Source organism: Aulonocara stuartgranti, assembly GCF_965226115.1.
Source record: "Aulonocara stuartgranti genome assembly, chromosome: 3".
NCBI classification, from domain to species: domain Eukaryota; kingdom Metazoa; phylum Chordata; class Actinopteri; order Cichliformes; family Cichlidae; genus Aulonocara; species Aulonocara stuartgranti.
Window position 1 is genome coordinate 69,252,892 of NC_138941.1, and position 23,672 is coordinate 69,276,563.

Consider the following 23,672-nt stretch of genomic DNA (forward strand, 5'->3'; position numbering starts at 1 on the left):
GGTTATATTTTAGATAAAAAGGAGCAGACGGCAGTGTCACTCCACCGAGAGAGCTCGTGACGTAATTCTGAAGGCTGGATCGTCACAGTCGCTCACTTCCGGCCAAACCGGCTTTCGTATGACCCGCCCACTCAGACCGCGAAGGGCGGGTCCTCAGGTGGGCGCAGCTTCCACCTGAGGTCTCAATGTTGGCAAGTAGGTGCTGGGCTTGGCCCACATCAGTCTAAAATTGTTTGTAACCATGAATAACGTGATGCCATGTCCACCAGGAGAGACTGGACAGTATAGATGTTGTCGTGTGGGGCTCCAGTAGTCCATGTGTGTTGCTTTAACAGTAGTTCATGTTGAGAATAAACAATCCCAGCTCACTGAGTTGATAGGGGCAATAGTGTGCCTAAAATGTTGCATAATTCTGCTGAGAGATCTTTTACTCTGAAGAAATATTATAAGGAGTATAAGAAGAAATATTGGGGCTTTGTTAAATATGGAAGCTGCATTCTACAACTAGACATAACTGTGGTACAGCCCTACTGTCAGTGTTTACTTGCATTACTTGTATTGTGTACTGTTTACACAGTTACACAGACTTCTACTTGTGGACTGTAAATCGTGTTAGGACCTTGGTTAGAAACCTTAGGTTATGTTTAACCCACAACAAAGTGAAAGTAATTTAGTGCGTTCCACGAAGTGAGTGCACCGTTACTTAAAGAGTTATATTTTAGTCTGAAAGCTGTAAATGATAAAGGTGAAGATTTATTATTTTGTGTAACGCCTTCTTATTGATGCACACACAGTTTTCTGTGTCTGTATCTTGTGATATCTGGTGATTGTAGACAGAAACACTTCAGGCTCAGCAGTGTTTCTATCTGAAATGCCGTCTCAAGAGTCGCATGTCTCTGTTAACTGCAGGTATTTTCAACACCTGGCTGTTGGCCTGAGGCAGAGGAGACACTGTGAGAGAGAAAATAGAGACAATAAGGTCCAAAAAACAAAGAAGGAGGCCCTCTGCTGTTGACGCTCCTTGAAAAGATGCATACATGCATTCACACAAAGACTCAGCCGCTCATGGCAAAAACGCAGACAATGAATCTCCTCCTGTTGTTTACAACAACAACATGGAAAATCAGTGAGTTATATTGTTGTTCCACATTGAATAGTATAAGGATGTACCTCAGCATAAATCAGTTCTTATCAAGAAAAATAAAAGTGTAACCAGTAGAATACAGTAGAACAGACGTAAAAACATCTGAACATGGATTAGTTGCAATCTGAATAAAATGCTGCATAATGCAAGTTTGTCTTTGTATGACTTTATTCAGTCAGAAAGACTTACAGCAGAGCTTCACTGTGTTTACTTATTGGGACAGACTGAGAACGTGGGTTTTAGTTTGAGATCTTTGTTTTGTAACTTGTAACTCACGTCTGAACCGAGTTTAGCTTTTGTTTTGCAAATCAGCGACACTAAAATGTAACTGTATTCTGACTTTGGAGACACAGAATACAAATATGAAGTAAATATGAATAAAAGTGTCAGGTTAAACTTGGAGGCCATTATTAAGCAGTCTAGCCTGTAACCTCACAGTACGATGAACAACAACTTCATGCTGAAGACTTTAAAAATGTCCAGAATAGCTTCAGAAAACAAAAACGTATTCTCTTTTTGCAGAACATGAGCTTCTGATGGTTTCATCCACTGATCTCTGTCTCACATTCATTGCCAACACCCCTCAGCACTTCTTTATGTTGAGGTGCTAATGAAACATGTCTGCCATCAGGTTATTTTAACTTTCACAAACAACGACTCTTTCTACCAGGCTTCATCACACATGCTCACTGACCTACGCGACGTTTTATCTGTAAACATTAAATGCTCTCAAAACATACATTGACGCTTTTATTCTGAAACATTTGGCGCAAGGCTTCCTGGTAGCGCTTCCACTGACAGTTTAATCCTGAAGCTCCACGACGTGAACGGAGTGAAGTTCGGAGAATACAAGCTGAAGAGCGGCCTGCTGGCACCCATTTATATCCACCTGAGGGTGCTCGTGTCCCACCCCGCGCTCACGCACCAGGTAACCACGTGCTGCCTTCATGACTGCACAGCATACTGACTTCAGAACAGCTGAAAGCGATACCGGACACAGGAAACGTCTGCTGGATGCACTTTCTGAAGGCAAATGTGTCTGTGTAGGCACTCGTCAGCTCCTGTGTAACATTAATGGTTGAGTTTCAGGGAACTCCTCCTTTCACATAGCGTGAGGCAGTTCAAACAGATCAGACTGGACCTGTCAGCAGCTAATCACTCACTCAAGCCTCAATGATGTTTAAATGAATCAGCAGCTTTCTGCAGCTCCTCTTCAGGTCACTCAGGCTAAGATAAGGATGAGCAGTTCAAACTATCCAGCCTTAAACAGCTGATCATCTAAATGTATCAACTTTTTAATGAACATTTTATTAAAAGTTCATCATCTGCAGCACATCACTCTAAACTGTGCTCATTTTTCTCTTCTAATATATTTTTTTCTTCCAGGTGGCGAGTCTCATCTACGAGCGAGTGCAAGAAGAGGGGCTGCAGTTCCACTCTGTGTTCCTTACACAGCCTTGCCTTTGGCCACAGTGACCTGCTCACGGTATGAACTGCCCCTGGTCATCAGGCAGAAGGAGGCCAAAGACTATGGTGAGCTGCCCTCAACTGATTTTCAAAAGGCTAACAGACTTAGTCCACATGTTTGAAAAGCCTGATGCTTCAGGCTGTACTCACAGGTATCCAGTGCAGTCAGATAGTTAACTGTGTCTGTGATATTGTTGTTTAATATTTCCCAGTTTGAGAATAAGTGGAAGTTTGTCCTTCAGTATGGACTCGTAATTTGCCTTCTGTAACTCTGCTTCAGCAACCAAACGGCTGGTGGTCGTTGCGTCAGGGGGACACGTGCCTGATCATTGAGGACACGGTGACCAGCGGCACCAGCATCCTGGAGACGGCTGAAGGGCTCTGCAAAGAAGGTCCAGAATCTAACGTTACAGCAAAGATACGATCGTTACGCTGCACTGATGTCAGCAAGAGCAGCAGCACACAAGAATGACCTCTGACATGTTTTTATTCACGGTGACGGATGCAGTGGTCCTAATGGACAGAGAGCAAGGTGGTGTGGAGATGTTGGCTTCAAAGGGAATCAAGCTCCATCCCATCATCTCCATGTCTCAGCTGCTCCGTGTGCTGCAGGCAGCCGAACGCATCGACGCCCAAACCTCCCAGAGTGTCCACAAGTTCATCCGGGACAACAACACTTTCTGGTACAACTTTACAGAGTTTTTCCCTCAGTGGGGCTCATGTGTTTATTTGTGTTGCTTCACAATCCAGGAACAAAAAATCAGTACAGTAACTCTGTCACCTTCACTCTCTCTCAGCCCCAAGAATGGCAGCGACTCTCCTGCCAGTAAGAAGCTGGAGCTTAGTTATTCAGAAAGAGCCGAGTTAGGAAGTATGTAGTTTTAAAACTTTAATTATTTAAAGTCTGTGAAGGTTCTCAGTCATCCAGGTCATCGTAGCCAAAGGAGCTTGCAAAGAAAAGCGTCTGGACTTCTTTAAGTTACTTGAAGACGTTTCACCTCTCATCCGAGAAGCTTCTTCAGTTCTAAGGTCAAATGGTGGAGAGTCCCAGATATAAACCTAGTGGGAGTGACCCCCCACAGAGGGACAAAAGGACCCCCTGATGATCCTCTAATCGCCTGAGCCAAGGTGGGAAACTGGGTGTGGGTCCCAATCAGCCAGAGTTTCGGGTGAGTTCATTGTGAAACCTGGCCCCACCTTACCATGCGAATTCCTGAGGTCAGATGGCCCAGGATGTGAGTGGGCGTTAAGGCGTCTGGGAAGGGATCTCAAAACTGGATTATAGATGGCAGAGAGTTGGTATCGTAAACCACCGCCTCTGTTCAAAGATGGTCGCTCACAGTGGACATAGATGGCTTCTTTCACTCCTCTTTCAAACCATCTGTCCTAATTTAATTATTTAAAGTTCAAACAGAGACTGGTGGTGTTTTCTTTGGTTTCTCATTTTCTGTTCCTTCTTCATTTGTTCCTTCTTTTATCTGCAGACATTTACCTTCTAGCATCAAAGCTGCTGAAGATTATGGAGGAGAAGCAGTCCAACCTTTGTGTGTCTGCTGATGTAACCAACAGCGAGGAGCTGCTGCAGCTGGCCGAGTCGCTCGGTCCAAAGATCTGCATGCTGAAGACCCATGCAGACATCCTGGAGGTACAGCAGGATCAGAATCAGAATCAGAATACTTTATTAATCCCTGGGGGAAATTATTTTTTGTTACAGTGCTCCATTATAAACCAACATTAAGACAAGACAGACAATACGCTAACTAAGAATAGTACAATATATACATATATATACATACATACATACATACATACATACATAAGTCACTCATAAATAAATAGCTGGAAAAGAAACATGTGTAGTTGTAGCAGCAAACAGTGTGTTAAGTGGATGCGTTGTACAGGGAGATGGCCACAGGCAGGAATGATTTCCTGTGTCGTTCAGTGGTGCTTTTCGGTAATCTCAGTCTCTCACTGAACGAGCTCCTGTGGCTGACCAACATGTCATGGAGTGGGTGGGAGGTGTTATCCAACATTGTCTTTATCTTGGACAGCATCCGCCTCTCCGACACCACCTTGAGGGAGTCCAGCTCCATCCCCACAACATTGCTGGCCTTACGGATCAGTTTATTAAGTCTGTTGGCATCTGCGACCCTCAGCCTGCTCCCCCAGCATGCAACAGCATAGAGGATTGCACTGGCCACAACAGACTCATAGAAAATCCTCAGCATTTTCTGGCAGATGTTGAAGGACCTCAGTCGCCTCAAAAAATAGAGACGACTCTGGCCCTTCCTGTAAAGTGCTGTGGTGTTTTTAGCCCAGTCCAGTTTATTGTCAGTGTGTACTCCAAGGTATTTATAGTCCTCCACAATGTCAACACTGACCCCCTGGATTGAAACAGGGGTCAAGTGTTTCCTGGTCTTCCTGAAGTCCACGATCAGTTCCTTGGTCTTTGCCACGTTGAGCTGCAGATGATTCTGCTCACACCACGTGACAAAGGAGTCGACCACAGCCCGGTACTCTGTCTCATCATCCCTGCTGATGCATCCAACCACCGCAGAGTCATCAGAAAACTTCTGAAGATGGCAGGTCAACTCAAACCTTGAGTCTGTACATGTAACAAACAAGATGATGGTTTTTTCCATATGTGTTACAGGACTACACATCAGCCTTCATTCAGAACATGCAAGCCTTAGCAGAGAAACACAACTTCCTCATCTTTGAAGATCGCAAGTTTGCTGACATCGGGAACACAGTCAAGCGTCAGTATGATGGTGAGACGATTTCACACTTTCTTTTTGTCGTGTAAATTCAGGATAACTTAAAAATCATGTTGTTTATATCCAAAGTATTTGAACGCTGTGATCTTCTGTCTTTTCTCCAGGTGGTTTGTACCAGATTTCCTCCTGGTCCCACATAGTGAATGCCCACGCAGTGCCGGGGCCGGGAGTGGTGAAAGGTCTGAGCGCTGTAGGAAAGCCTCTGGGCCGAGGCTGTTTGCTCATAGCTCAGATGAGCTGCCAGGGAACCCTGGCTGCTGGTGAATACACAAAGGCTGCGGTGAGCACAACTGTGTGGGACTTGTTCTCAGTTTGTTTACATGTGCTTTGTGTTCTTTTCAGCTTACAGCTGTTTTGTGTTTCACAGGTGCAAATGGCAGAGGAGCACTCGGACTCTGTGATGGGGTTTATCTGTGGCTCCAAGCTCACAGAGAGGCCAGAGTTCATCCACATGACCCCCGGGGTGCAGATGCAGGCTGGAGGTAAATCTGACTGCGTTTGTTGAACTTTTTCCACTTTTATTCATAAATTCACACTAGAAGAACTACAAAGTGAGGTGTGCACACAGTGTTGATATGAAATCCACCCTACTGAAGATACATGGATACACAGTGCATGCTTTTAGTGGTACATCCTTTGTTGTTGTAACTCGTGGAGCCCCGTCCTACACAGACTGTACACCTGAAGGTGAAGCCTGCACCGTGTCTGATCAGGAGATTCAGAGATTTGTGTGAAGTCGTTCTCTGTTTGTAAAGTTCAGGTCAAACTGCACCTCAGACAACCTTGAAGTCTGCTTTTTGCCATGACTCATTTCTAACACATGGTGGTGCTGTAGTACATCAAACAAGCTACAGCTATTGCTGCTCTCCCAAAGTCTGCAGCAGTCTCCCCCTTTAACCCCATTTCCCTCGCATAATCTCCTCAGGGATTAATAAAGTATTCTGATTGTGAAATAATTCTGACTTGAGATTCAAAGTGCAGCTGTAACAGGAGCTGTGCAGGTAAACTGAGTGTTTGTAGGTAGCGTGTAATGATGTACACGGTAATGTTTGCGTCTGATATCACTGCCACATTAAGGTTTGCACTTGCAGGCTGTTCTTGGCAGGTGTGTATTTTACCGTTGATCTGCTGCTTTAAACGTTTCTGATTCTCTTTAATTTGTCCTCGATCCCTCAGCTTTGTGAACAGTCTGCCGAGCACTGTTGTGTTTCACCGCTGAGCTGTAATCTACAAACAGCAGTCTCACTGTTTGGGTGAATATAGTGAAGTTTGATGCTTAATTTTGCAGTGAAACATGTTTCTTGGATGGAAAAGAGACTATATAGCAACACAAGCTGTTCGTGGTGGAAGAATAAGTTTTATATGTCAGGTAACACTGTAAGAGAACTTCAAGCTTTATACTGGTGTCAGTTTTTAAAGTGTTTTTCACTTTTTTTAACTTCTTTCTGAGAAACAGGAAAAATCGTAAACTAAGGTGGAAACTGTGCTGGGATCTCACCTGCTGGTTTTTAACACTTTTTCTCTGCTCTGTTCAGGAAAATCCTCCCACACACCCACTCACTGTTAAACTGGGTTATGTAAAGCTACTGGTTTAACAAAATGATTTCCCACTCTGGAGAACCGATGTGACTGTTCTCCTCAGTGGTAAAGCAGCTGTCTCTACTCCTGTGTCTCTGTCTCAGGTGGTCCCCGTCCCGTCCAGGTGATCATCACAGAATCAGGAAGCCAACCAGACTCCCTATTCAGTGGAACGCCCACTCGTCTGCACACATCACCCAGTACATCCTTAAATGGAGAGTGGAAAGGGTTTGTTTTTTTAGATTTGTTTCCTCTTCCTCCATGATTGGGCTAAACTTAATGTCTTTTTTTCATTTGTAATAATCTCAGCCTGTAAACTCTCCCTCAGCCAATTATCTCACAGCCCGAGGAGAGAGGTGGCAGTTCCTGGCCATCTAAACTCGTACACCATCTCTGGTATGAATTTTGACTTCACCACTACTTATGGATCGTGTAAGTTAAGAGAGGCTGGCTGAGTCACCTCAGTGAATGCATGTATGAGACTGTCCTGAGTAACGAATCTCTGACTTTCTCTGTTTGTCCTGTAGTCTGTGACCGATATGACCTCCAGCAGCCTTGGACACAGTTTCAGGTTTCAGAGTGGAGTACGGGCTCATTGAGCACCTGTTGTTCTTGGCAGGGGCAGATTCAGACATTTACAAGTTCAGTTCAAAAGTGTTGTGTGTTGAAATCTTGCCTGATTACAACTTCTCCTGCTCATCACAGATTTGTTTCTGTCAGATGTGTCCTGCACAGCTACCTCTGGTACACTGTTAATGTCTGCGAGGTTACTGAGGGAGGCGAGGACAACCTCATTCTTACTACTTGACAAACAACAGGTGCGAACACTCGTACTTTAAGTTCTGACTCCATTTCTGGTTTTATTCCTCGTCATCTTAATTTTAAAAATAAGTGCAGCCAGACTGAAATACAGTTTGTGTCATGCATCAACGTTTGTTTCATAGAAGCTGATGATCCCAAAGAGCATGAAGTGGAGGAAGTGGGAGATGCATCCATCATGATCAGCTGGGAAAAACCACTGGCTCCTGTCACTGGTAAGCTACGCTAACATCTTCAGTCGCTGGCTACTGAACTCATCGGCCTGCACACGGGCGACTGTGTGGTCGTCCTCTGTGAAGGTGATGTGGTCTACACTCCATCAGTAGAAGGTGAAATCACAGAGCTGAATCTCAAAGGTTTCCTTGGTCAAAGGTCTGAGTGACCTTTGACCAAGGAAACCTGTAAACCATCAACACGAATGAACCTGCTTCAGCTGCTGCTCCACCACAGCCTCCACTGATGGATGTGTCAGTTCACCTGTACTGTAGCCGTGGGGAGAGCGATGGAGAGGTGAAGCTGAGAACCAGATCATAAAGTCCTCTGTGTGCACAGCCCACCCGCCTGACTTCATCAGCTGCTACATGTTGCTTCCATCTCTCTCCTCCCTGGATGTGTCTTCTCTCTTTCATTCTTTTCCTGTGGGATCGTTGCCCACTCTCTCCCTGACTTTCAGGCTGACTTTTCCACATGTTCAGTGTTTCACAATAAAAGCCTGGTTAAAGCCTTGATTCTACTTTGCTGTGGACACGGCTGAGGAGTCCTTCCTGTTAGGAGAAGCAGCATGTTTGTGATAGATGGACACATGAAGCTAACACGGCACATCTTTGTGAGTCTGCAGCATGTTGACACACATGTCAGTGTTGTACAGATCTGAGAGCAGCACAAACAAACTCCATCAAAGTGATTTGTGCTGTTGCAGAGCTGTGTGACTGCATTTGTCTTCATTATGGACACATTTCTACAAATGGGACTAAACATGTGACCCTCTGCACATCCATGGGCTCAGGGGCAACAGTGCACCCATTGGCTGGATGCAGCTTGTATTGTGGCTCCTCCCCCTTAGCTTCAGGTCAGTTTAGCTGTGTTTCATCCAAATCCCAGAATTCCTGAGGAGCAGGAATATGTGGGGCTGGGCTCTAAACACTCAGGGTGAGGACTGAGTGAAGAGCTACAGGACAAAGTTTCAGTGCTGCGCTCACAGCTTTGAGACGTCCAATCAGCAACTGGTCCTGATAACATCTCCCCTCTCATTCCACATACATGAAGACTGCTAGAAGCAGCTATCAGCCACATCAGGCTCACATCATGCTTGCTATTAAACATGCTGCAGTCTGCAGTAAACTCCCTGCCACAAAGCTTTGAGTCTCCTCCAAATGCACCTGTAACAAGGTCACCTGCAGAAATAACTGTGTCCACGGGCAGAGTCACCAACACTCTGCACCAGAGCTAAACCTGCTTTGGAGCTAAAAAGCTGCTGTCAGGGTTTCCTGCAGAGCTTCAAATGTGGAGACTGAAAGCTGTGGACGGTTTCTTCTCCTCCATCAACAGCATTTAAGAGTGTAAGAATGGTTATCTGTGTGAGAGGTACTGTGAATGTTTTCTGTGAATGAAGATCAGTGTAGTCCATCCATCCACTTAAAGGCTGAGATCCAAAGTGTAATGGCATCAATATATTCTAATGGTTACTGTCATTACTCAGACTGCTGGGTGAGCTCCATTGACTCAGAGCAGAAAGACAGAGAGAGAGTGCAACAACAGACAGCATCCGTGGCTTTGAGCATGAAAACAAAGCAGGTAGAAAATATTCAGCTGTAACTCTGATCTCTAGTTTTTCTGCTTTCAACACAAAATTGTTATTTGTTGGCTTGCTTGACTCCATCTGACCTGCACACTGCACAGGCAGGAAGTGAGGCTGTAAAAAGAAAGAAAGAAAAACATCCAACTCTTTTCTTAACAATCCTCACTACAAATAGATTTTTTTCCCTGCTTTTGTTCCCACCGAGCTTCTGGTGTAAGTATGTCATGAACACAGAGAAAGAGGAGCAGCAGAGTGTAGAGCAGAACAAAGGTCTGAATGAAGATAAAGAGAGTTTCTTCAATATCTGAACTACCACGTGTCTCCTCATGGTTTATGATACAAATGTGGTCATTCTCATTAGACAAATTCATCATAAATGCAGACTTAAAGGCCTCAGCATGTCTGTATGTGACAGCCCTGATCCCTCACAGGCTGAGTGTGAACACTCTCACACTGGAACTGAGCCAGAAGAGCTTTCTCATGAAAACTGGGCGACTTTCATTTCCTCGTCACATTTATGCAATAATGTTGCTCAACTGATCAGATTAAAGGTGGCTGTTTTTTAAAAGTAACATTATTTAACACTAAGAAACGTAAAGCTTTTAGTCCACCATCATTTTTCTTTTTTGCATTACAAGATTTAAAAAATATATTTTGTTAATTTTTCCAAATCAAACTTTATCTGCCAATAAGGAAACACAAACAGGCCTTAAGTAAACATCTCTCATTAAATACACAACACATTTTTTCAGGGACAACATTTTAAAAGGTGTCTAGTTTTTTTTTTTAATTAAATTTTTGCATACATTTACTCCCAAATATAAGTTTCTCTATAACAAATATGCCAATAATTTAGAGTCTTTAAAGGGGGAAAACTGATTTGGTCAGATTCGTCACAAACAGCTGCTCAAACCATCACAACCTGAGGACGTAAATTACTACGTAACGTTTGTTTGTCCAGAGATTGGTGGGCTCGGGTCCAGCCAGCCTGACGTCACATCAGTCTCACTCTCTGACTCTGAAGTTTGGAGTTAAGAAATGTCTGCTGTCAGTGTCTTGCTCGGCTCAACTTTGCTGTTTTTCAGCGTCTTCGTGGTCGTCTCTGCAGGTGAGATTTACTGTTAGATGATGCCCTTCTGAGAAAACGATAAGTAAAGTAGACGAAGACGAAACGAGGCTGAGTTAACATCTGTAATCCAGCTGTGACAGAGACTAAGAAGTGTAATGTGTGTGTCAGTGTGATGTGTTGTAGTGTCAGGAGTCAGGATGCAGCTACAAAGCTTCTTGTTCAGTGTACACAAACAGCTGTAGCTCCATAAAGGCAGCATGCAGAGACTCACAGTGTCTGATAATGAGAGGCTGCTTTCTCTCACACATGTTCACGTTTCACGAGCACGTGTTGTTGTTCTGTGGAAGCAGAAGTTGGCTAGGTTCACAGTTCACAATGTTATGCCCTTCCCTTGAGGGAAATGTATTCCGGGCTGTGGGGAGGATGTGCGGGACGCCCCCTCACTGTGTGTGTGTGTGTGTGTGTGTGTGTGTGTGTGTGTGAGAGAGAGAGAGAGAGAGAGAGAGGGGAAGGGAGTGGGGGAAAGGGATTACGAGTAGCTACCGAAGAAACATAACAGGAAACACAAACACCGCAGTTTTACATGTGCACTTCTTTGGGGGGGAATTTGATGTCCATACAGACAGTGTTGACTTGTAAATGATTAATTAACAATTTTGTGCTTAAAGTGCTTTGAAATTCTTTGGCAATATTGTAGACAATATTAAACTTAATCATGATATCGGCCTCCTCTGTAGTGATGGGATTTCCAACTCTTTTTAGAGAACCGGCTCTTTCGGCTCGACTCACTAAAAAGAGCCGACTCTTCCGACTCCCAACCGTCTATTCAGTTGGTTTTGTTGCTTTAATTAATTCATTATTAACAACAATATAAAATTATGCACAAAAGGAATTACTAACGTAAAAAAATACCGTGGTTTTATTTATATATGTTTATGTATAAATATAGACAAAGCACGTGCAAACTCCAAAACACATTTCTAGCGTCAACTGAACTTCCAAAACAGAGCTGCCCAGATCACTTAAATTACACAATTGAAAGCATATGTGTGTTGTTTGTGTATTTATACACAAGCACTCATATAAATTTTCAGCTTTTTCCTTTTAAACCAGTTTAAAGTGAAACAATACAAAACACTGCAAACCACAACGCAATTAAATATGAAGTTAAAATATGAAAACAAAAAGAAGATGCATATTCTCTGTCATATGGGCCTGCATGAATAAACTTTCTGAATCCATAAGCACAAGGCTCGCGTGCAGAGTGAAGTGGAAAAAAAGTGCGAGAGAGAGGGTGAGAGAAAAAAAAAAAAAACCCGGCTTGCGTCGTTCACTTCAAAGATCCGGCTCTAAGAGCTGTTTCGTTCGCAACTGAAACATCACTACTCCTCTGACGACCTGTTTGCTGTTGCATGCTGCTGAAAGGCAATGGGGGGAGGGGACACTTGGGCAGTGCATTTATCATGGCTTATGGTAAAATGGTAAATGGCCTGTATTTATATAGCGCTTTACTAGTCCCTAAGGACCCCAAAGCGCTTTACACATCCAGTCATCCACACATTCACACACTGGTGATGGCAGCTACATTGTAGCCACAGCCACCCTGGGGCGCACTGACAGAGGCGAGGCTGCCGGACACTGGCGCCACCGGGCCCTCTGACCACCACCAGTAGGCAATGGGTGAAGTGTCTTGCCCAAGGACACAACGACCAAGACTGTCCAAGCCGGGGCTCGAACCAGCAACCTTCCGATTACAAGGCGAACTCCCAACTCTTGAGCCACGATCGCCCCGTTTTCTGGTGTGTTTTCTGGATACACTGTGCTTTTTCTAGCGTTCAGAGGTTAATGGCTCTGTGTCAGAGCACTGGTTATGAATTTTAGACAGATCAGGCCTTAACCAAAAAGTTATCAATAGTTCTTTTCATCTTTTCTTATTACCCACAGCTACATCCACTTCTGTCAGGCCTAGGCTACTCACTTGGACTGGGTATCATCACTGATTTCTATAATCTATTAGATTCTGATTCACAAGGTTTTGATTTGATTCATTTTTGCCTCAGACAGTCAGAAATATTAGAATTCTGATCATTTATCAGCACTGATACATGTGAGACTTCATCAGAGGTGGGAACATCACAGCAGATGCCTTTGTGTCAAAGTAACTGAGAATAAAACACAGAAAAACATGAATGAGGTTTTCCTGGCCTGGCTTTTTATAGCAGATAGCCTTAAAAATAAAAGACAGTGGCCAAGAGCGGTGTACACAACAGTAGACTGGTGGGTAATAAGCCAATGAATAATGCAGAAAATCAGAGATTTGAGACGGGAAACTGTCCTTGAAGTGCGTCACGTGACAGCGCGCTCCTTACTATGGATCGGGGCCGTGGATCTGGTGAGGTAACAATAAGCTAGCTAGTTAAAAGTTAGCATAAGTTACCATGGTGATACACTCATATTAGATGCGAACCACTTTCTTAGCACTGAAAACCCAATGTTAACAATGAACCCAAATGCTGCTTTATAGTACAGGACACTGATGGATGTTGAGATGTTAAAATTACTTAAAGTAAACAACATATTTAAAGTAATGCTGCTCATAATTGTATGTTGACCTTTAACCTCTCTGCTCTGTGTTGTTTTTTCTTTCAGTCCAGATAAACATCACAACCGAGTCTGGACAGGACGTCACTCTGCCATGTCGAGTTACCAATAACATCACAGCTGTAGAGTGGAGCAGAGCTGGCCTGGGACAGAAAAACGTATTTTTGTACCAAGATGGGCGTTTTGTTCCAAACAACCAGCATCCATCATATAAGACCAGAGTGGCTCTCAGAGGGATGAAGGATGGAGACGCGTCTTTGATCCTGAAGAAAGCGACCACTGCTGACTCTGGAACATACAAGTGTCGTGTCTTTTTGAGAGAAACAGGCTCATGGAAGTTCACCATCATCAACCTGAGAGTTGATCCTCCAGGTGAGTGAGTAGAGTCGAGTGTGTGTGTGATCAGAGGTGAAGCTGCTTCCTGGTTGTTGATGTTTGTTTGCTGTATGGATGAGCTGGTGGATGTCAGAGGTTGACAGCACATGATTTTGTTCTATGGAAGCTAACAGGTTGTAGTTTCTGACACTTTGCGAATATAGCATGAGGCAGAAATTTACCCAGAGATGGTCCTTAGTGACCTGGGCCCTGTTCTAGGAAGTGATATCAACATCCAGGGTATGCTGAGTTTATTCAAACTGACATTGGACGTCAGGATAATCAGTCAGGGGATAAAAAGACATTGATTAAATACTGACTCTGTGCTGTTTGAGATTAAATACAAAACCTGAATTCAAACTTTGTCTTTGTCAAAATTTAATATGAGCTCGACAAGCAAAGTGCAGGTACTTTGTTTTCGATCACTACAACTGTTTTAAAATGTCTTTGCCTCTAACAGAATATAAAAATAGAAAATCACAGGATAAAGTTGAATCTAAAATTTGACATTATTTATTATTTATTACTGATGCTCATCAGGGAAACAAAGACATTAGACCCAATTACAAACAAAACAAAATTAGACCCTCCCATTCTTTGCCCGGAGAGGACTGAGGGACCATCCAGGAGTAGTTATGCTATTTATTTTCTGGAGAACTGAATGGTCCATAGATGTTTCAAACCTGATGATCTCTAATCTGGATCTTAATCTGATCCAAAGCAGATTATGTTATTATGATGATAAGATTATCTTCACAGCATAAGTTAAGTTAGCTAGTTAAACGTTAGCACTAGTTACCATGGCAGTGCACTGTTGAAAGAGGCAAACCACCTTCTGTCATGGTCCCGAGTCTGAGGACTCTTTATATTATTCTATGTTCTTGTTTATTCTGTTATGTCTTGTGTGTAGGTGTGCTGTGTGTTAGAGTTTTGTTTTATACCTGCCTGTGTTCCCTCTGTCTATCCATGGTGTCACTGTGTCTGCTCGTGAGTCTGTCTGTTCAGTTCAGTGTTTTGTCTGGTCCCCTGTCTGTTAGTTTCCTGTTTTATTCTGAAAGTCCTTGTCTTATGCGAGTGTGTTCAATTCACAGGGGAGAAATAAACAACAATTAAACAAAAGGTCAATAATTCTGCTCATAATTGTACGATGACCGTTAACCTCCCCGCCCTGTGTTGTTTCCTCTTCTAGTCCAGATAAACATCATAGCTGTGTCTGGACAGGACGTCACTCTGCCATGTCGAGTCACAAATAACATCACAGCTGTAGAGTGGAGCAGAGCTGGCCTGGGACAGAAAAACGTCTTTTTGTACCAGGATGGGCGTTTTGTTCCAAACAACCAGCATCCATCATATAAGTACCGAGTGGCTCTCAGAGGGATGAAGGGTGGAGACGCGTCTTTGATTCTGAAGAAAGCGACCACTGCTGACTCTGGAACATACAAGTGTCGTGTTAAAATAGCAGAAACAGGCTCATGGAAATACGTCACCATCAATCTGAAAGTTTCTCCAGGTGAGTGAGTAACTCTGATTTTTCTGTAAATCTGGCATGGAGTTTGTGTTTCATTCATTGGCTTTAGTAAGGTACAGCTTTCTGTATTCTCCCAGCAGATAATCTATTCGACACTGAAAACATGCTGTAAAGAAAACGTTGCCTACGCTCACGCACACACCACAAACCACTGAGCTTTCATCACATATGAGTTAATGCAATTCCTGCAACACTTCCATTTCCATTTTTTCATTTGCGAATAAAGATTGAATATTAAAACTGAATTCAAACACAGGCCTGTTCTGTATGCATGCAGTGGCTTGAACAAGTATACACACATCTATCGATCTATCGATCTATCTATCTATCTATCTATCTATCTATCTATCTATCTATCTATCTATCTATCTATCTATCTATCTATCTATCTATCTATCTATCTATCTATCTAATGTTTTTGACTCATGTATGATTTTCATTCCACTTCTCACGTGTACACCACTTTGTGTTGGTCTTTCATGTGCAATTCCAATAAAATTGAGTCATGTTTGTGGCTGTAATGTGACAAAATGTGGCAAAGTTGTACATATATATATATATTATTTGCTTCTGATGCTTATTAGGGAAACACAAAGACTTTAGAGGCTACTGAAAACATTAGCCTCTCCCTGCTGAGAGATGAAGTAAAGGCCTCTGGTGGATGTCTGGGTTTGACAGACAACCACCAGCTGTCGTCTTTGTGGCGGGAAGTCTCGAGTTGTAGAGCAGAATGCACAGACTTACAGTGTGTTATAATGAGAGGACTGCTTTATGTTCAATTATTATTAGCACGTTTTTGTTCTGTGGAACCTGATGGATGTTTCAATCTGGATCTAATCCGGTTCAGGAGCAGATCAGATCAGGGGCAGGTTCAAAGCATAATTTAAGCTAGCTACTTAAGATAGTGAAAGTTACCATGGCAATGCACTGGATGTTATAAGACGCGAACCACCTTCCTAGAACAGAAAACCCAGTGTTAACCCTCAACCCAAAGCTGCTTTATAGTACAGGCCTCTGCTGGACTTTAAGACATTAACATGGGGACTAAACATGTCAAAGAAAATAAAGAACATTTTTAAAGTAAACAATGCTTCTTATAATTACAATCTTATAAATGACCTTTAACTTCTCTGCTCTGTGTTGTTTTCTCTTTAAGACCAGATGAACATCACAGCCGAGTCTGGACAGGACGTCACTCTGCCCTGTCAAATTACAAATAGGATCTCAGCTGTAGAGTGGAGCAGAGCTGGCCTGGAACCGAAAAATGTCTTTTTGTACCAGGATGGGCGTTTTGTTCCAAACAACCAGCATCCATCATATAAGAACCGAGTGGCTCTGCGGGACAGACAGATGAAGGATGGAGACGCGTCTTTGATTCTGAAGAAAGTGACCACTGCTGACTCGGGAACATACAAGTGTCTTTTTGAAATAGCAGAAACACGTTCATGGAAAAACATCACCATCACTCTCAGTGTTCCTCTAGGTGAGTGAGCAAGGTAACTGTAAACTTCTGTAAATCATTCAGAAAACTTCATTCAGCAGTCCCAGCAGAGAATCTCACTGAAAACATGCTGATAAAAATCAGCCAGGGTTTCGGGTGAGCTCAAATCGAACCCCACCCTGTCATGTGATTTCCTGAGGTCAGATGGCCCAGGATGTGAGTGAGCATTAAGGCATCACATGATAGGGTGGGGTTAGGTTGAGCTCACCCGAAACCTTGGCTGATAAACCTGTGTTCACACCTTGGCTCATGTGATTACGTAGAGGATCATTAGGTGGTCCACTTTCCCTCTTCTGTGACTCTCTCACAGGGTTTAAATCTGGGACTCTCCACCATTTGACTCTAGAGCTAAAGAATCTTCTTGGATGAGAGGTGAAACATCTTCAAGCAACTAAAGAAGTCCAGATGCTTTTTTTCTTTCTGAGCTCTGTAGACATCCAAGGTCCAAAACAAAATGCAGCAGGGACCTGTTTTCAGAGTCCAAATTGCACCGGACTGCCTGATGACTAGTACTCCCTTGGTGCCTGGAGGGATCCTGCTGTTTGCATGGGCAGGACTGGTGGCAGGGTCTTCTGAAAGACTATAAACATCAGTGTGCAATACACCAATTGACCCGTGTGTATTAGGTCAGCTTCTGCAGCCACCGAGATAACTGTCCTTCAGGCTCTATCTTCTTTTTTTTTTAGCCAGCACAGCTTGTCAACGTCTAGTCATCAGGCAGTCCGGTGCAATTTGGACTCTGAAAACAGGTCCCTGCTGCATTTTGTTTTGGACCTTGGATGTCTACAGAGCTCAGAAAGAAAAGCATCTGCAGTAGGCGCACCTCGCCAACAGAGGGCGCCCTTACTCCCAGCAAATGGGCGATAGAAAACCGATCAGTGCCTATGCCATCCCCAAAATCCGCCGGCATGATGTCAGGGCAGCATGAGCCCGAGCAACTTTTTTTTACCGCCCTGGGCAACCGCCCATGTCGCCTGTATCAAAAACTGCTACTGGGCCCAGTGGATAGCCAACAATGCAGAGACAGTATATCCCATCCTTCTTACATACCATTATGTTGGGCGAGGCCCAGTTGCTGTGGATTTCAGAGGTCCGCTAGCTGTTGTGTTTAGCATGAGGCTACACTGATGATCTGGTGGATGCTAGCAGGTTTACATGAATGAAAGAGAAAATGGCAAAAAACTTCAATCCATCTCCTTCTGTTTAACTAAGCCAAGGTTATTGGGCCTGGACTGTATCACAGATACTGAGTTAGTAGCAGGTGAAGCCTGGACAGGATGCCGGTCTGTTACAGGGCTAATACAGAAAGAGTAGATCATGGATTTGAAACAAGGACTTTTCCGAGAGGCAAAAGTGATAACTACCATACCACCACAAGGCCCTAAAACTCAGATGCAAAAATAAATAAACAACTAACATCTCTCTGCTCTGTTTTGTTTTCTCTTTCAGAACACAAAATCCTCCCAGCTGAGTCTGGACAGAAAGTCACTCTGACATGTCGAGCTCCAACCAACAGTAAACGTGTAAAATGGAGCAGGGCTGACCTTAGAGATAAATATGTCCTTTTGTACCAGGACGGGCATTTAAATCCAGACAACCAGCATCCATCTTTTAAGAACCGTCTGACTTTGCAGGACAGACAGATGAAGAATGGAGACGTGTCTTTGATTCTGAAGGATGCGAACACGGCTGATAGTGGAACATACATGTGCCGTGTCTTCATGGAGGAAACACGCTCGTGGAAATTGCTCATTAACAACTATCTGATTGTCGTTCCTCCAGGTGAGTGAGTAGAGCTGAGTGTGTGTGTGATCAGAGGTGAAGCTGTTTCCTGCTTGTTGATGTTTGTTGTTGTATGGATGAGCTGGTGGGTGTTAAAGTTGTGGCGTCTGTAAGAAAAATGTCCACATGGTGACTGATGGATGAGAGAGGTCCCATTGTTGTTGTTGTGCACAAATCATTGAACAACACAAACACTTAGAGCTGCTTTCAGTGCTGCCTGTTTTGTTACTGCACACATTTCTGATGGTCCTACAGTCCAACGTAGCAAACGTCTCCCTGAAGCCTCTTCTTAGAGTAATTTTAATATTGATTATGTTCGTGCATATGAAGGTGACACATATCTGTGTGGCCTTAACATCTGTAATCCAGCTGTGACAGAGACAAAGAAGTGTAATGTGTTGTAGTTTCAGGAGTCAGTATGCAGCTACAAAGCTTTTTGTTACACCCCAAATAGTTGATTCTGTTCATCTGGATGTTGTCAGTGGGAGAAACATTTCGTCACTCATCCAAGTGTCTCGGATGAGTGACGAAATCTCTGGTAACCAACATCCAGATGAACAGAATCAACTTTTGGGGACTTAGTCACCTGGATGACTGAGCATGCCTCAAGAGTTTTTGTGAAACATAGACTTCAGGAAGAAAAATGTATTAGAGAGATATTAGAAAAAAAAGTGCTACAATACTATGATACTATACTAGTTGGTTAGCAGACAGTCAAACACACAAAGGCAATAATTACTTCTTTTCATACATGTGTATAAAGTGCACTCACAGTTTGAACTATTTGCCCATTTCTTGTCCCGCTCTCTGCTGCCAGATCACCCATCACCATGTCTTACAATGAGAGCCACACACTATGTTTACTTATTATCAGCACATGTTGTTGTTCTGTGGAAGCTAACATCTTGTAGTTTCTGACACTTTGCATGTTTAGCATGAGGCTAAAATTCCCCCTCAGTGGGTCACTGGTGACCTGCTGGATGTTCAGAGGTTCATTAAATCCAACATGACTAAAAACTCAAATGTCAAAGGAAATAAACAAAATATTTAAAGTCAATCATTCTGATCGTAATTGTACTTTGACCTTTAACCTCTCTGCTCTGTGTTGTTTCCTCTTTCAGGTCAGAAAATGAACATCAAAGCTGAGTCTGGACAAAATGTTACTCTGCCATGTCAAAGTTCAAACAACAACAACTCCATCACAGGTGTAAAATGGATGGGATCTCGTCTGGAAGGTGAACATGTTCTTTCGTACCAGAATGGGAATTTTGAACGAGACAACCAGGATCGGTCTTTTAAGAACCGGGTGGATCTCCTGGACATACAGATGACGGATGGAAACATGTCTATGATTGTGAACGATCTGACGCCTGCTGACAGTGGAACATACATGTGTGGTGTCTTTATGGAAGGAACACGCTCATGGAAATATATCAGCTACGTACGTCTGAGAGTTACTGATCGTCCAGGTGAGTGAGTAGAGCTGAGTGTGTGTGTGATCAGAGGTGAAGCTGCTTCCTGGTTGTTGATGTTTGTTTGTTGTATGGATGAGCTGGTGGATGTCAGAGGTAGACAGATGTTTCCAGCTGTTGTCTTTGTGGCTGGTAGTCTAGAGTTGTAGAGCAGCATTGTTTGGTTAGAGCAGAAACAAAGACATTTATGTCTCCTAACCCTAGGGGAAATTTAAATGGTATTTTTCCCCATAAATATAAATCCTCTTATCAGCTCTGGCAGTATTGAAATACTTCAAATGCAGAGTGTCCAAATTGTCATTCTTTATTCACCCTTTATTCTTTTTTTTAACCTACCGGTAATCTACTTGACAAAGAAAGAGATTCTGTTCTTCACTCGTCGCCTACCTGACACCTCACAGCTGTTTCTCACCTGCAGGTCCGACAGGAGGATCTGTTGCACTGATCATCGGTGTTTCTGCTGTTGTTTTAGTTGTTGGATTTTTGATCTACAAAAGAAAACGACGCCATTCTAACACTCATAATCATCCAGAGGATGAACAGCCTCTTTCCCCCCAAGAGCTGGTCTGTGACTGATATCATGATGAGTCAGGACTCTCCTGAACACCCAGCAGACGACTGTAGACGTCTAACATGTCTGATGATTAATGTTCAGACTCCGGCTGTTAGGGTCTAAAAAATATATAAATTGTTTATAAAAGAATTCAATAAAGCTGTTTTATTATTTGAATATATACACAATGCAAATGTGCTCATAAACGAGTTGGCACTCTGTGTTTTGAGGATGTTCCGGTGCTAAGACTGGGCTGAAGTACTGAAGAGTGGACGCAGAGCGCTTGAGAGTCTTTGCTGCATGCTCACACATACACTGATAATAGTTTTCTATAAGTCTCTGGTTAAAGAATAAAGATGTCCTGAACTGAGCCTTAGAATAAGCTGAAGGATAACATTAGATAATCAAGGCTATGCAGGGTGTGTTTTTGTGTTCATATGTTTCTAGACAGACTGGGGTTCGGCCTTGTGTACTTGTAATTTCACCTGCCAAAGGCAATTAAATCTTTTTAGATGACAGATATTTCTCCCGAATTCCTTCTGAAAAATTTGAAGTCAAACTGTGTTACAAACACACATGAATTTCTGAGCTCTAATCTCAGAGTCAGTGAGTGTTTTTGTGTTGGAGCTTCAGCTTCAGCTGTTTGTAAGAACTTGTGAACCAAACAAACTGATCCTCATGCAGAGATCAGCTTTTTTAGTAAACAAACAAAACGGCTCCCACTGCTGTGCGTCTCACTCTACACAAGTCACCAATCCTGGATCCAGCATAACAGCCGCAGACCATCACCTGGTTGATGCCACACACTGTGGAAACATCCGTTCATCTTCTCAACGTCGTACAAAGATCCTGCATGAACCAAAGATTTACAATTTTGATTCATCAGTCCAAAGACCTTCTTTCAGTCTTCAGTAGTCTAATGGTGGTGTTTCGTGATCCAGGCAATCCAGTGTCTTATCCTGACATGTGGCTTTCCTGCTGCAACTCATCCTGTCAATCCTGCAGCTCAAAGTCTTCCCTCCAAAGTTGAAACTGAGGCTTGCTATGACTGTGATTAATCTGTGCTTTTCTTGGCAATTTCTCTGTATGAACATACTCTACAAGTGTTATGATGGTCTGTCTCTCTTCCATTGTTAATTGCCCTTTTCTCACTGTTAGAGTTTGTATTGTTGATTGTTATTTATGCTTAGAAATATTTAACCATAGATGCTTAGAGGTGTATAATCAATTGTGTAGTGATAAGTTGTGTGATCTTTAACAGGCTACAGAGGCTTGGTGTGCATTCCACACTAGAATGCACACCTACATGCTGGGAGCATGGGAAGAGGTTGCATCTTGTTTTAATTGTTTTATGGTAGGATTAACGTAGCTACGTCTGTTCTAGTCTAAGTGCTTTTCTGTTTAGATGAACTGCTGGACTTCCTCACCGGGGGGGTCTAGTCTACCCTCTTCCTGACCAAGGATGTTTGACCCTTTGATCAGCAACACACACACACACACACACACACAGGCAAGGTACTCTTTGTTTGTATGTAGACGTCGTATGTTAATGAACCTATGCATATTCATGTAACCTCAATAAAAGGACAGTGTTACGGGAGGACGGACGAGAGCAACTGGGGTCAAGCGAAGGGACGGCGCTCTGTCCGGTCTCTCCTGTGCACGAGTAACATGAAGAGAATTACATTGTCTTCAAAGTTCCAGCGGATGGGTTCAAGCTACAAACCTATCACTCACCATTTCTATAGCAGCACACTACTTTCTGCAGTACTGTTCACCGATGTTCATGGGTGTGGTACCACAGTGTGTTCCAGCACTTTTATGCAGACAGAGGGTTGGAAGAAATCCAGAAAAGTTGAAACACCTGTAGGAGTTAGTAGCACCAGCTTTCACGGCTTGATCGACCTCCATTACAGCAGAACAGCTTTAAATTTTAACCCATTTTTTGTTCCCTGAAAAAGGCCCTTTTGTATAATTCTGAAATGTACATTATTTTTCAGTTTTGGGTAACCTTACCTTTTTTGTTGTGGAAGTTTAATACTCACCTTTGTACCATTTCAAGCAAGTCATTGGACTTGAACTGCAATAAGTAAATAAATAAGTGGAAATCAATCGATGTTTCTAAAACTTTTGCCCGGTGGTGTAGTTGATGTGTAGATATTTCTCTCTGATCCTGAACTGTGAAGTTTGCCACTTTCCTTAATTTAACTCGTGCTGCAAGGAATAAATAATGTAAAGTTCCTCACCTACACCCCGTGTCATCTTCAACTTCACCTTGTTAATAAATATTTACACACAATTAATACTGGATTGTGTTACTGCAATTATCCTAAGTCAGAAGGGACAGTTAACATCCAGAGATTTACGTGCAAGAGAAAGTTTCATGTGCTATGTGACGGTGCACAAGGAGTAGATGTGGTACAGTTAATATTACTTGTCTCAAATCTTTTTATGGAGTTTCATCACTCTAATTGTGTAAGCATGCACAAAATGCACGGTGCATTTAAAGATTAAAAACCATTCTTAACTGCAACACAAGATGGCAGTCCAACACAAAGAATAACAGTATCTTCATTCAGGCTGTCAGACCCCTCTGTACAGTTCTGTGTCTCAGAGTGCACCAGTGACAACAGCACTTTTATCATCACAGAGCAGGAAAGCTTTCAGGAGACTGAACGCTATAGGCAGCAGGACCAGATGCAATCGGGTCGGGTCCTGAGAGCCTGCTTTGACCAGCTAGCACCGGGAGATCTTCAACCTCTCCTTGGCCCAAGCAGTGGTTCCCACGTGCTTCAAAGAGTCCATCGTCGTCCCTGTCCCAAAGAAGCAACAGTCCGCTTGACGCAATGATTCCCACGGTGCCCAGTAGCACCAATGGTGATGAAGTGTTTAGAGAGACTGGTAAGAGATCACGTCACTCCTTCACTTCCTGTCACCATTGACTCACTTCAGTTTGCATACCAGACTAATCGTTCCACAGACGACGCCATGTCTCACCTGCTCCACACATTGAGTGGCTCACCCCGAGCCACCGAGACACTGGCAGAGGGGATCAAGAGTGACATACCTCTGCTGACTACAGGTATTTTCAACACCTCTCTGTGGTGGAACACATGGAGAAAGAGGAGCAGCAGATTCAGTGTAAAACCTCGACGTGACGCTTGTGTCGCTGGGTGATCTCCTCCACAGCAGAACAAAGGTCCAAATA

General features: G+C 43.2%; 1 protein-coding gene and 1 pseudogene across 2 annotated transcripts; both read left to right on the forward strand.

The window, feature by feature from the left end:
- The first annotated feature begins 1,761 nt into the window (after positions 1 to 1,761).
- Positions 1,762 to 7,998, forward strand: LOC309703186 (uridine 5'-monophosphate synthase-like; annotated as a pseudogene). Its single transcript, XR_014280832.1, has 14 exons — positions 1,762 to 1,775; positions 1,919 to 2,072; positions 2,531 to 2,677; positions 2,892 to 3,003; positions 3,120 to 3,294; positions 3,409 to 3,482; positions 4,096 to 4,256; positions 5,265 to 5,382; positions 5,493 to 5,668; positions 5,756 to 5,870; positions 7,071 to 7,194; positions 7,295 to 7,398; positions 7,494 to 7,784; positions 7,911 to 7,998. The product of XR_014280832.1 is annotated as a uridine 5'-monophosphate synthase-like (transcript).
- Positions 7,999 to 10,529: 2,531 nt separating this feature from the next.
- Positions 10,530 to 20,641, forward strand: LOC309693641 (butyrophilin-like protein 2). Its single transcript, XM_082513063.1, has 7 exons — positions 10,530 to 10,691; positions 13,302 to 13,625; positions 14,818 to 15,138; positions 16,313 to 16,639; positions 18,107 to 18,439; positions 19,561 to 19,908; positions 20,330 to 20,641. The coding sequence occupies exons 1-7, from the start codon at positions 10,622 to 10,624 to the stop codon at positions 20,485 to 20,487; spliced, it is 1,881 nt and encodes a 626-aa protein (XP_082369189.1). The 5' UTR covers positions 10,530 to 10,621; the 3' UTR covers positions 20,488 to 20,641.
- The last annotated feature ends 3,031 nt before the right edge of the window (positions 20,642 to 23,672 follow it).